This window comes from Sciurus vulgaris (genome assembly GCF_902686455.1).
Source record: "Sciurus vulgaris genome assembly, chromosome: 8".
NCBI lineage: Eukaryota > Metazoa > Chordata > Mammalia > Rodentia > Sciuridae > Sciurus > Sciurus vulgaris.
The window spans coordinates 117,568,016-117,582,761 of record NC_136468.1 but is presented as its reverse complement, the minus strand read 5'-3'; the positions used below and the strand labels follow the sequence as shown (position 1 = coordinate 117,582,761).

General features: G+C 42.3%; 1 protein-coding gene across 2 annotated transcripts in view; it reads right to left on the bottom strand.

Annotated features, from left to right (window-relative positions):
* LIMK2 (LIM domain kinase 2) overlaps positions 1-13,062 on the bottom strand; it is a 72,796-nt gene extending 59,734 nt beyond the window's left edge. Inside the window, exon 1 of one of the 2 annotated variants that reach the window (XM_079149707.1) lies at positions 12,824-13,062. In XM_079149707.1, the coding sequence (XP_079005833.1) occupies positions 12,824-12,839 (16 nt within the window). In that variant the 5' untranslated portion in view covers positions 12,840-13,062. The remainder of the gene's footprint in view (positions 1-12,823) is intronic. The other variant, XM_079149710.1, reaches the window with a different exon arrangement.
* Positions 13,063-14,746: the final 1,684 nt, after the last annotated feature.

Genomic DNA, 14,746 nt, shown 5'->3' with positions numbered 1-14,746 from the left:
CACTGATCCTTCTGATACAAAGTTCTATGTTAGAGGCTGTTGGATAACATTGCTCCTCAGGCAGCAAATCCTTTGGAAAAGACACACTTTTTCATATTGCAACTTTTCACTTGGATGTTACTTCAGCAATAGAAGTACTATTTAGTTCATTCAAAGAAAGGTTCTGGGTGTAAAAGGGAAAGAATAAACATGTAATGAATGTTTCTTATTTGTTAAGAACTGTCCTAAGTGCTTTCACAGATCCAATCTCATTTAATCCTTAAAAGAATCCTGTGTCACAAATAGTATCATCCTTATTTAATGGATGGGAGAACTGATGCTTAAAGTAAGGGGGGAGGGGTGATGGTCCAAATGGTAGATCGAGCATTCAAACTCAGTTCTGGTCATTTGAAAGCTTCTGCTCTTTCCACTTCACCATGCTAACTCCTGTTCATTGGAAAAAGGGGCTAGGAAAGTCTCTGTAGAGAAAGTGGAAACATGAGCTGAGACTTGAAAGATGGGGAGGATTTACCAAAGGCTGAGAAAGAGTAAACCAGGGCTATGTGGGTTTAGAGATCAGCATGGGCAAAAAGCACAGGGTTGATCCATGTCCCTCTGAAAGGGAGGTACCTCAAACAAAACACAATACTCTTGGTAGAGCTCAGATGCTAAGTTTTTAAAATAAAGTGGGCAGCTGAGATCAAGCTGTGGTACCTGACTTGGCCCTAGAAAGAGGGACAAGGGTGTTACAAGACTCTCTTGTGCACTTTGTATGCAGCTTTGTTCTTGTTGGGTAACTCCAGACTGCCGTAGGTACAATGACAGTCACTGAACCCTGTTTCACTGGCACAGGGGGCATGAACAGACAAAGTATAGCTTTAGGGCACTCTAAGACTGCTCAACACCATTTGGGGGCAGCCAGTATACAAACAGTTGTCTTCTTTGTAACCCCAGAGCAGTTAAACAAGTTGACAAATTTAAAAATCCACTCCTTTCCGTTAGTTTCTTAGTGATGGGACATATATATGCCACCAATCCTTCTTCTAGATCTAAAACTGTAACTCTTAAGAGGGGCCTTTTTGCTTTCTGAGTGGCAGAATGGCAGCGGTCACAGAGTACACCATCGTTTTCAAAAATCCAGGGTAGAAAATCTGAAAGACTCATTTGAATCAGGCTCAGGTCAGATTAGACACTGGGCAAAATGATTAATTAGCTAGAGGGATGTGTGTGTACACGTGCACATGAGCATAGTTCTGGGGACTGAAGTCAGGGATTCATACACACTAGGCAAGTGGTCTACTAGTATCCTATGCCCCTAGCCACTGTGAGAGGGCTGTTTCTTTCTTTCTTTCTCTTTTGTTTGTACTGGGGATTGAACCTAGGGGTGATTTACCACTGAGCTACATCCTCCTGCCTCAGCCTCCCAAGTGCCTGGGATTACCAGGGTGAGCTACCACATGTGGCTGTGAGTTTTTAATAAACACATACATCCAAATGAGTCTTCTAAGTTCTGAAGCACCTTCTTGAAACATTTTTAGAACCTTACATGGAAAGACTTTTAGGGTCAGTTTATGAGCATGTCTTATCCCATCCCCAGCAATCTCATTATCTTGGAGCCACACCTTGTTTCTTGTTTTTGAATTTTCAACCAAACAGGATAGTGTTTAAGCTGACCACCCACTTACTCAACAACTCAACATTTTGGCTCTGAATAACTTCTGACTACTTCCAAAATTCAAAGAGGAACAGGACTTTCCACTATGAGGATATTCAAAGTAGCTTGTTATTGTCACACCCTCTAGAGATTGCCCTGTTTTCTCCAGTCCTGAGAAACCTAAAAACCATTCAATCAACACTTTATTTTAGTACCTGTTCTGTGTTAAGCACGAGGGATACAAAATCAGGACCCCATCTCATAGTCACCTGGTTCCACCTTCCAAACGTCTCTCTAGTCCTTCCCTGTCCCTTGCCCTGGCCCTACTGCAGATCTTTGGCTGCTTTTCCTTGTCTGCTGCACAATATTAGCTGGCTCACTCAGATGCCAAGCTATCTCAGTTCCAGGTCAGACTCCCCAATGTCCATAGAATAAAGGTTGGACTGTTTAGCTTGGCACTACTGAATTCTATCCTATCTCACCTCTTAGAAGATGCAAACTTTCAGTTGTCTCCACCACTACCCCATTTTTCACTGGCTCCTTTTTATCATTCAAATAAACTCAAGTCTTTCCCATCAAAAACAATTTTGGACCACATTTTCTCTTTTAGCTACCATCTTTGCTTATCCTCTTCATAGCCACACCTACAAAAACTTGTCTACACATCAATGCCCTCATTTCCTCATTTCCCACTTACTACACAATCTACTGCAATCTGGTTTCCACCCCCACCATTTCTCTGAAGCTGTCTCACCAAGGTCAACAGTGACCGCTTATTGCTAAATTCAATGGGCATGCTTCAGCCATTCTTTCAGCAAATATTTACTGTATGTCAACTGTGTCTAACAGTGTGTTGGGGAAAGAGCAGCAAACAAGAGAGAGATTAGACACATGGCAAATATTAAACAATAATATAACTATAATTGGGGCAAGTGGTATGAAGGAGATATCAATTTCATAACTAGGAAAACAGAGTTGAGGCAAAATATTCCTTGAAGAACTAATTTCCAAACTGAGTTCTAAAAGATGAATATGAATTAACTGGGCAAAAAAGGGGAAGGGAAGGACAACATTGGAAGGGTATGTGCAAAGGCCATGAGGCAGAAACAAAAACCTCCTCACACATCAATAAAGTTGGCTATTGTTACCTTGAAAGTAGTATGGGAACCAAGTCTGGGCCCTGGTCTACTGTGATCCTTAAAGGAGTGAATAGCTTTTACAAGGTGACCCCCACAAACCTTGATTTCCCATCATCCCTTACAAAGGAATGCTCTAGTTATATTTCATCTGTTTTGTATTACTGCCACATACATTTGTGTTCTTGCACCCTGACATTGATACCTCAAATTATTCATTATGTTTAGCGTACTTTCCCCATCTCTTCCCTTAATTAAGCTTCTTCTTTGATTGTCTCTCAAAGGCAGGCAGTGTTTGTCCCATTTTGTCTATACCTGTGTTATATCATTTGTTCTTTTGTGTGTCAGGGGTGGGTGCTGGGAATTGAACCCAGGGGTGCTCTACCCCAGCCCCTATTTTGAGAAAGGGTCTCATTAAATTGCTGAGGCTAGTCTCAAACTTGGGATTCTCTTGCCTTAGCCTCCTGAGTCATTGGAATTACAGGTCTGTGCACAGTACCTGGCTTGTTTGTTCTTTAATTACTGTATTTCACTGCATTATTGTTATACCTTTTTCAGTCTAAAAATTGGTTTATAACCTTTTATCACATACTTGTTGCATAGTATAATTCTGTACATCACGCTGCTTAAAAGCTAAACAAGCTAGGTGTGGTGGTGCACACCTATAATCCCAGTGACTCAGGAGGCTAAGGCAGGAGAATCACAAGTTCAAAGCCAGCCTCAGCAACTAAGTGATGCCCTAAGCAACTTAGTGAGGCCATCTCAAAAAATAAAAAGGGCTGAGGATGTGGCTCAGTGGTTAAGAGCCCCTGGGATCAATCTCTGATAACAACCACAACAACAAAAAGCTAAACAGAGCAGCAATGTATTCATCAGTGGCATATGGATGCACATTTGTCTTCTCAAGCACTGCAGTGAGCCTAGAATTCTCATTGTCACTATAAGCCAACTCACGTGGTTTAGAGCGCTGCAGTATACTAATGGTAAACACATTAGTGAGGATGGTACTGTCAGATAATGAAACTAATGATAGTAGTGTAGAATCTTTGAGCACCGAATAGTAAATTAAATGTGTAAGTATACTTCACAATACTGCAGTAAATTTTCTCAAGTGTAATATTTCAATAAATCAGTAACAAATCCAGTTTTTTCAGACTGGAAAATTGTTTGCTAAACTATCATGAAGAAGTGATGTGCATCAGTTTGGACTCTTCAATTTTAATGCATATTCACGAGTATTCCGTGCATCCTAATCTTACATCACAGTTTAGTAACAACTAATTTGTAAGTAAAACTGGCACAATTTTTTTTTTTTTTTTTTGAGTACTGTGGCTTGAACCCAGGAGTCCTTTTATTTTGAGACAGGGTATCACTAGGTTGCTGAGGCTGACCTTGAACTTGCCATCCTCCTGCCTCAGTCTCTAAGTCATGGGGACTATAGGTATGTGCCACTGTGTCCCAGCTACTTTTTTTTTTTTTTTTTTAAGAAAAAGCTTCACATAATGGTCATGTTCCACTTTTTTGAAAAAAAAAAAATTGGCATAAAATCTATGATGATTATATAGTGAAATAAGGTACAGTTCACTCTGTATTTTTCTGTCTCTTTCAATACCCCTTGCTCAGCTTTTCTCCCTGTCTCCCTCACTCTCAGCCCTAAGGGGCAAGAATTGCTACTTCATCATCATCTTATCTCTAGGGTCTAAGGTAGAGCTGAGGCAGAGTAAACACTCTGGAGGCAAATCCAACTGAAAGGACAGATACAACTGCAAGCTATTAAAATAATTTCCAGTCAGAAACAGTAGACAGCACCTGCAGTTTCTAGCAGGCAGGAGGCTGAGGCAGGAAGATCACTTGAGACAAACCTGGGCCATATAGGGAAACCCTGTCTCAAAAACAAAGAACAACAAAAGAATTAATTTCCAGAGATAAGCTCCAATCAGGCACAGTGGGGCATGCCTGTAATCCCAGTAACTTGGGAGGCTAAGTCAAGAGGATTGCAAGTTCAAAGCCAGCCTCAGCAATTTAGCAAGACTCTGTCTCTAAATAAAATATTTTTAAAAAGGGTTGGGGATGTGGCTCAGTGGTTAGGTACTCCTGGGTTAAATCCCCAGTACCAAAACAAAATAAAGATAAGCTCCAAATGTCAGCAGGGATGATGCCACTAGAGTAAATGTTGTGGCTCCCAGGATGACCACCTATGAGTGGACAAACTTGTCTTGTTTCTGTATTATGCATTCACATTGCTTTTCTATTACAAAGTACCTGGGCAAGGATATTCACCCAGAACCCTCAGACTCCTTAGCCCAGACCTTCTTCAAGAAATGCCCTTCAAATACAAACAAACAAATACAATACTCTTGGCTTCTTGAGCTCCCTTACAATCCTGAAAGTTAATAATCCTGATTTATCTTATAATCTCTATTCTAGGAAATGTAAGAGAATACAACAGTCTTAGGGGTTTCTGTGAAGTCCAGTGAAAGACCAATCCAGAATTCAGTCTTTCCAGGAAGTTCTTCCTCTAGGAAAGTACCCATTGTACCAAGTTGTTCACCTTCTCCCTCTATAGTATTTACCTCTTTTTTTAAATATTTTTTTTAGTTGTAGAGGGACACGATACCCTTATTTTATTTATTTATTTTTATGTGGTGCTGAGGATCGAACCCAGTGTCTCACACATGCTAGGCAAGCGCTCTACCACTGAACCACAACCCCAGCTCAAGGATTTACCTCTTATAATTGCAGCCGTATCAACAGTTACTGACTGTCAGAGTCAAGAAAGGGAGCCTAATTAAATATCCACAGCAGTCTCCAACAATAAGGAATCTTTATTAGGTGTTTAATAAACAAAAAGTTGTTCCTCCATTTATTAGAATGTGTTGCTTTTAAGAAGTGGGAAAGCCAGGCACCGTGACATATACTGTAATACCAGCAACTGGGAGGCTGAGGCAGGAGGATCCCAAGTTTGAGGCCGGCCTGAGCAATTGAGCAGGACCCTGAAGAACTGGGACTTTGTTTTAAAAAAAAAAAAAAAAAAAAAGAGAGAAAGAAAAAAAGAAAAGAAAGAAAAAAAAAAGGGGGGGGGCTGGGGATTTAGCTCAGTGCAGAATGCCCCTGGGTTCAATCCCTAGTACCAGAAGAAGAAGAAAAAAAGCTAAGTGTGCAACACAAACAAGAAAGAACTGAAACAAATAGTTCACTAAAAGGTTTTTACCTTCAGGGTCTTTTGAATCTTGGTATAAAATATGTTCACTTCATATGTACTCCTTTCTCTCTCAATAATTGGCAATGCGAACCTCAAACTCTCTGAACTGGGGTAGGCACAAGTATGACAGGATGGTAAGTAAGGATGAAGAACCTCTAAAATAATCTAAACTTGGGGCTGGGTGTTTAGTGCATTTAGTGTAGTTTAGCATCCCTAAGCCCTGGAGTTGATCCCCAGCACTACAAAACTAAAAAAAAAATTTTTTTAAATCTAATCTAATATAGTCTTTCATTGTTTTTTGAAAAGAAAAATGGGCTTGGAGAAGAAAGTTGCTTAACCTTCACAAAGCTAGTGAAAGTTGGTCCTGCAGGAACTCAGATCCATAGTCAGTTGTGTTTTTATTATCCTGTATAACCTCGGACAAGCTGAGACTTGTTGAAGACTACACAGCAATTTGATGGAAGGGTCAGCTTGGTGCCCCAGCTCACAACCAGTGCTTAACACTCACCTTTATCTTGGTCTACGCTAGTCCTTGCAAACTAGTCCTTTTCAGACTTCAAAGTAGTAAGAAATTCCCAAGCACTGAGCTCAGAAGACCCCTAATACCTAGCCTGAACCAACACATACAGATCCTATCCTTTCATTTGTGAAAATTCTTTGAAGCTTCTCATGTTTCACCAGACAATGAGAACCAGGAACAAAACCCAGTCAGTTCAGTAGAGCATAAAACAACAAATATGGTAACTGCTGGGCCCCCTGAGAACTGGCAGGTCAGGTGTATAAATCCCACTTGTTTCAGGACAAAACAGGAAAAAGAAGGGTAGGGCAGCAGCTCTGGAGAACAGCCAAAAGAAAAAGATCACATTTTAATCAAGTGACCACCAAAAAGGCTAACAGTAATGATTAATGTTCCTCTAGGTTTTCGTCCTCACTAGTTTACCAAATATTACCAAAGGGAGTATCTCAGGAAAAATGATTAGATGACTTTTAAAGGAGTTTCTGAAGTTTACTGGAACTTAGCTTTTTGTTTTTGTTTTTTTGCAAAAGGAGGGATCAAATAGTTCTTTGTAGCTCTTGAGTCTGTGACACCAAACCAGAAGTCTCTCATTTTTCAGGTTAAGGCACAAACAGGGGCATCTCAGGAAGTTTCATTCTTGCTGTTTTCTTCTTCCTTTAACTCCTTAGTTTATCTATTTTCTTCTTTCCCTAACTCTTTATTAGAAAAAGATTGTGCAGGTCAAGTGAAAGAACTGGAGTTAAGAGCTGGGTATAAAATCTATTTCCTTTGCCTTGGATAATTCATGTACCCTCTCTGAACTTGTCTCCTAATCTTAAAGATGATAATACCTACCTTATGGGATTATCAAAGCAAATTAAAAAGAAATAATGTAATAGATGTGAAAATACCCCCTGCAATGCTTGGGATTTGGTTGGACCAATCTGTGAATTATTTCTCTTCCTTCTTTGCATGTATATCTAGGAGGTTAGCCAGGGAAAAGACTAAGCTGAACAGACTAATTTCTGAAATCTAAAGGGAATATTTTCAAAACAAATTCAGCAGTCTTTGTGTGTGTGTGTGTGTGTGTGTGTGTGTGTGTGTGTGTGTGTGGTACTGGGGATTGAACCCAGGGGTACTTTACCATTGAGCTACATTCTCATCCTTTTTATTTTTGATTTTGAGACAGGGTCTCGCTAAGTTGTCGAGGCTGCCCTCAAATTTATGATCCTCCAGTCTCAGCCTCCTGAGTTGCTGGGATAGCAGGCATGCACCACTGCACCGAGCATGACATCCTTCTTCTGTGTGTACATGTGCAAGGTATGGGCTAGGCCTAGAACTACTGGGGTTCTGGAGAACATTTATCAGGTTTGAGGGACAAGGACATGAAGAGAAATGACTAGTCAGAGAGGTTCCAGGAGAAGGACAAACTCTATAATCATAGTACATACTTTGGAGAGACAAATGAGACATGGTTCCTGTGTCTTTCAGGCTCCCACTTCTAACCATAAGCAGACTCTGCTATGAATGAGTAGGCATTTTCTTATCAGGGAGAAGGCCTGCAAAGAATCTGTTTATCAGGGAACTAGTTGCTCAATTCATACATTCTCATGTAGCATTTCTCTACCTGTTGTCCATGATTAAAAACTACTTTGAATCCTTACTATGTGCCAGACACTATTTTAAGCACTATTCAAGTATGAATTAATTGGACATAAAGATCCCAAGAGATAAGGATTAGTAATGTTAGACTTCAAAGTCTATGTCTTTACAGATTAAACTTTCTTTTCTGATTAAACAAATTAAAGGCAGAAAGATCTCACAAGGTGTGAGATTCAAGAAATACTTTAATAGAAGTAGGCAATGGTTTCATGTTCTAGCCACTATTGGACGTAAATTGATAGGTAAAAGAGTAATACCTGTATAAGAAAGGTCAAAGGTAAGAAAAAAGATGGACTTGCATAAGATTGCTATGGCCTTAGGTCCGCTCACTGAAATGCCAAAGTAATGCCTAGGGATGGGCCCCACTTCTCCCTAGTATGTCCCTTAACCCTAGCCCTCTCCAGGTTTCTTCCCAGATCAGAAGCCAGCCCTCGGCTTGGAATTAGCTCAATCTCCAGAAGATACAGAAAATCAACCATGAATATGGAAAGCCTAATACAGTCCTTTGAGCTTTGAAACTTTTAGAGTTCTCTTGGATCATATTATGGTCCCTCCATCCCATACAGGGCCATCCAAGTTACCCTGCCCTGTCTACATCATGGGGTATCTCCTACTGGTCAGTGCCTTCTTCTTCACTGCTACCACTAACAATGTACCTGAGGGTCCACAGTATCCATTTCTAGATTGGTGCCCTGGGCCCACATCATGGCTTCCTGACTAAACCTATGGTGTCTAATGCAGACTGGAAAATTATACAACCCTCAGCCTGGCAATAAACCCTCCACAGTGTGACTTCACCCACCCTCTCAGCCTTACCTTCTATTTCCTATGACTTCCCCAACTCCTAATCCTTGACTCTACCACATATATCAATTCAACATCCCTTATGAGGAGGCTGAAACTTGCCTACCTTTCATCCTACTCTTACAGCTTCTTTACTAAGTTATCATCCCTTCTACTTTTTAAAGCCTATTTGATTTCTCAAATCCGTAGGGTTGGAGGTATAGTATGTGCTTAGCATACATGAGGCACCGGGAGGCTAGGGAGGGAAATGAAGAAGGAAGGAAAGGAAGAAAAATAAAGAACTATTCCTTGACTAAAACTTGAGCCACCCTGGACACCTTGCGATTCTTAAAAATTGTCAGCATAAGGCGGGGTGTGGTGGCGCATGCCTTGTAATCCAACCTACTCAGGAGGCCTAGGCAGGAAAATTCCAAATTCAAGGCCAGCCTCAGTAACTTAATGAGAGCCTGTCTTAAAAATAAATAAAAAGGGGTGGGGGTATGGTTCAGTGGTACAGAACCCCTGGGTTCAATCTCCACTACTGTAAAAAAATAATAGTCAAACATATTCCCTGTAACTACCTACTTTCCTCACCAGAACACACATTCCATAAGGGACTGGATTGTTCCCAGCTGTATCTCCCAGGGCCTTTTATATACAAAACTTTTATGTAAAGTTTTGGCACATGGTAGGTACTCAATATTTGTGGAATAAATGTATGAACAGAATTCTCCATCACTTTCAAATTTCAATAATGTTATTACAAACAGGCCTTATAATAGATTGTCTTGAGTTGTCTTTTTTTTTTTTTAATTCTAACTCAACAGTGAATTTCTCAAAGGCAAAACACACATATTACACATTTTCACAAATACTTATTAAGGCCTTACTATATGCCAGACTTCAGGTCTCAAGCAGCCTGGAATACTGGAAAGAGCACTGGAGAAGACATATCAGTCATGGCTCTACCACTAGCTGAGTGACCCTGGACAAGTTCATTTTCTCCAGAGCTTCAGTTTCTTCAAATGAAAAACAAAGAGACTATATTATCTGAAGTCTCTCCTGGCTCAGGCATCTGTTAAAATTTATGAGGTAAAACTTGGCCTAGCCCAGTCTAGTAGACATCACAGGCACTCAGAAAATATTTGATTTCTTTGTTGTTGATTCTCCTGTTACACAAGAGGAATCTAAGATGTCTTGAAGCATAGTTTGAACAGACTCACAGGTAAAAGTTTAAGCCCCACTTCCTTCTCTGACTCCCCAAGCAACCTTATTCAGTTTTATGTAATAGAGAGAAGATGAAGCACTAAACTTGAAGTTATATGAACTTCAGGAAATATGAACTCTGATCATGTATTTGGCTATGGAACTTTGAAAAAGTCTTTTCAGGGTGTTAGTCTCCTCATAAAAAAGTTTACTTTTAGGTTTAAGGCTGTAGTTCAATAGTAGAATTCTTGCTTAACGTGTGTACGGTCCTGGGGTTCTAATCCCTAGTTCCTCCCCTCAAAAAATTCATTTTGGACTTCTTCTAGCTCCTCAAAGGCATCATGTGCCTTTTCACTTAAGGGTTGTTTTATGCTGTTCTGGCTGCCTGGAATGTTCTTGGCCCTTTCTTTTTTAGACTTCTACTTATCCTCAGGAGTCAACATATACTTGCTTTTTTTTTTTTTTTTGTGGTGCTGGGGATCGAACCCAGGGCTTTGTGCTTGCAAGGCAAGCACTATACCAACTAAGCTATCTCCCCAGCCCTATACTTGCTTTTTTTAAAGGGAAAGTTTTCCCTACTCATACCCCTAAGCCCTGATGCACTTTATTTTATTTAATTGATTTATTTTTTGGTACCGGGGCACTTAACAACTGAGTCACATCCAGTCACCCCACCCCCTCCATTTTTTTTTTTTTTTTTTTTTTTTTTTTTGAGATAAGGTGTTGCTAAATTGCTGAGGTTGGCTTTGAACTTTCCATCCTCCTGCCTCAGCCTTCAGAGTTACTAGGAGTGCAGGCATGCGCCACTGCTCCGGGCCCTGATGCACTCTTATAGAACTCATTTCAATTGTTTTTCTCAACTATTGTAGCACTTATCTCAACTGTTACCTTTGTTATTTATTGTCCACCTTTAGGACAAGAAGCACTATAAAAGCAAGAACTATAACCTTTCTGGTCACCACCATACTCCTCCTGTACTCCTTGGCACTTAACTAAATGTATGCCAAAGAAATATATAACAAATATTATTTGAACGAATAAAAGAATACATAAACTGATACATAAAGCCTCTAGACAGGCTTTTGATACTCAGAGGAAATCTCAAAAGGATATTGTACTTAGGAGCCAGGAGCAGTGGTACAAGCCTGTAATCCCAGCTACTTGAGAGGCTGAGGTAGGAGGACTGAAAGCTGGAGGCCAGTCTGAGCAATTTAGTGAGACAAAAACAAACAGACAAAAACAAACAAACAAAAACAAAGGCCTGGGGGTGTAGCTCAGTGATAGAGCATTCCTGGGTTTAGTCCCCAGTACTGGTGGTGGGGTAGTGACTGCTCTCTAAGGCTGGAGGTAGTTCAATGGCGGAGCATGTCTTGCATGAGCAAAGTCCTGGATTCAATCTCCAGCACCACAAAACAACAACAAAAATTATTGCACTCAAATCTTTCACAATTTCTGTGAATCAAGGTTCAAGACCAGGAACCTACATTACAGTGGTTTTAAAAAAGTCACTGGAAATTATCTGGGCTGAAGAACTCTGGAAGCTAAAACAAGAAAGGAAAAAAAAATTAAAGGAAGGGACAGAAGGCATTTCCACCCCTAGTTCTCTTTCTCCAGAGCCCATTATCCAATAAGGAGAAAAATCCCATGTTCCCATGGTCAGGAAGTGACCCACTGGCGGCCTGGTCCTTGTATTCAGGATGGAGGAAGTGACTGTCCGCAGTCGAAAAGCCAGGAAGCAGGGCCAGACATCCAGTCCCCCTACCCCACATCATTCTCTCCTGCACACTGGGAAGCTTTTGGAAGCTAACCCTCAAGGACCCTACGGCTGGGCCACCCACACAGGTGGCTGGGAAACAGGCAACAGGTTCCTGGTGCCAGGGGGCAAGCAAAGAGGGCAGGAAGCTACAGGGTGATGTGTGAGGTGACACGGGGGGCTGCAGGCCCAGCTAACCCAACTCTGATGCTACCCTTCACCCTTAGACAACTCTTCCTTCCAGGAGGTGTCTGGCCACTTCCTTCTAGTGAGGACTTGGAACCGCGGAGGGCTTGCTTTCCCCACCACCTGAAGCAGAGAAGCCAGGAAGAATGGTCCAATCTCTTCCTGCCCCTAGTCTGTGAAGTTCACATACCTCTATTTCCTTGTTCTAGGACCCAAAAGATTCCAGGGACCAAGATAGCCTCGAGAAGCCTTGGGTCTTGGAGGCGAAGTCATACTCTCCTCCATTTCTCACAGAAAACCCAGAACCCGGGATAACTGCATCTCCTAACCGTACCGAAACTTAGAAGAGCCTGTCCTCCTCATATTCCACGAAGTCCCAGTTAAAAGGGAACCCCTGGCCCCTCATCTTCCTTGGAAAGAGTTTTAATTTGGGGACCTGATCCCACCAAATTCCCATCAATTGCCTAGACCCCTAGCAAAACCAGAATCCCTTCCTCCCGCGGACCTCGCATCGCAGGAAGCTGCCCAACCCGCCCGCTGCTCAGAGTCCTCAGTCTTCCGGGAACCCCCACCCCCAAATGCCGGAGCCCCAGACCTCCAGTCCCCAGGGAGCGCTGTGCCCACCTCCCAAGTCATCCAGAGCACCCCGGAACCACAAGGATCTAGTCAGTCCAAACCCCACTGAGAGGCTGCTGGTTCTCCTCAGGCTCCATGGGCCCAGGCTTCGGAGATAACGGCGGGATGGGGCGGCGCAACCCTTTCTTACCCGCCAGAGTAGCCATGGTCCCAGGGGCGCGGAAATGAAGAGGAGGCGGGTGCGGCAGTATATCCCCTCGACTCCCACCGCCACCTCCGGCGAGGGAGGAGCTCTGCCCCAGGCGGGAGCAAGATGCACCGCCTACGGCTCCCGGGGAGGACCAAACCGCACCTGGCACCGGGGGCCCGCCTGCCGACGCCCCGCCCCGGGGCCAGGCCCTGCCCCCTGACTCCGGCTCCGGCGGCGTCTCTGGCGCCCCCTAGTGCGAGCGACGTCCCGTCTAGTTGCTCCAACTGACGAGGGTGATTCTGCGTAGCCGGAAATCTCAACTTGGAAGTCTCTCAGTGCTCATCCATTTTACAGATGGGGAAAGCTGAGGATCAAAGAGGACAAGTTCAGCCACTTCAGAATGGCTCTGCTCATTAGGTGCACAGCTTGGATGGGAATCCAGGTCACTTGACTCCCAGTGGAAGGAACCCTTTTTCTAGTAGAGTATTAGGAATCAGGAATACGAATATGAGGAAGTCAGGTCTAACCCAGAAATAGCTTTGGGGGAGGGGGTTGAGGGTGGACTTCCTTAGAAACTTCTAGCTCAGAGAAACCACTTCTCTGTACCATCCTAAGCTGACAATTTCTAGGGCAAAGGCAGTATGGAGGTGGCCTAAAAAACATTACAAGAGGCGATCCTTGGCAAGGCCAAGTAGGTATAGTCTTCCATTGTATATGTAGGGAATTGGTTCCAGAATTCTCCCAGATACCAAAATTCCTGGATGCACAAATCCTTACGTAAAACGGCATAGTATTAGTATATAATCTATGCACAATCTCCATATCCTTTAAATCATCCCTATTTATTAAACCTAATACAACGTAAATGCTATAAAATAGTTGTTATACTGTGTTGTTTAGGGAATGATGACGAGGAAAAAAGACCTGCGCATGTTCAGTAAAGGCGCAGTTCCTGAATATTTTTCCTGAATATTTTTTATACTGGGTTGACTGAATACAGTGATATGGAACCATAAATACAGAAGGTAGGCTGTATATAATGAGCTTGCCCGATGCGGTGGTGCATGCCTGTAATCCCAGCAACTTGGGAGGCTGGGGCAGGAGAATCTCAAGTTCAAAGCCAGCCTTAACAAGAGTGAGGTGCTAAGCAACTCATTGAGACCCTGACTCTAAATAAAATACAAACTAGGGCTGGCGATGTGGCTCAGTGGCGGGTGCAATCTCCAGTACTGGGATTGGAAAAAAAAAAAAAAAAAAAAGGCTTAGCATACTGCAGCAATGTTCATGCTCCATTGGAAGAAGAGCAGTGCCCTGCTGGAATGCTGGCCTGCTATAGCTAGGTCTTCAGTTTCAAAACAAGCCCCAAAATCCAGGTATTTAGGTGAAAGTCCATACTTTTTATTTTTGTTTATTTTTGCACTACCAGGAATTGAAACCTGGGGCAGTCTACCACTAAACTACACTCCCAGCCCTTTTTATTTTCCAAGACAGACGTAAACTAAGTTGCCAAAGCTGGTTTTGAACTTGTGATCCTCCTGCCTCAGCCTCAAGAGTCACTAGGATTACAGGTGTGCACCACCATGCTTGGCAAAATTCCCACTTTTTAAAATGTTGGTAACAGTTAAAAACTTAAAGCCGAGCATAGTGACACAAACCTATATGGGATTATATCCCAGTAACTCTGGAGGCTGAGGCAGGAGAATTGAAAATTCAAGACCAGCTGGGCAACTGAGCAAGAAACTCTCAAAAATAAATAAATAAATATAGATAGAGATGTAGCTCAGTGGTAGAGCACCCCTGGGTTCAATTCCCAGTACCAAATCAAACAAAAACCTTTAAAAATATCATGTAGGCCAAATGAAACACACCTGTGAATTAGATTTCCCTGCAGGCTGTTTAGAATTTTTATTGTAGAGGACAGGG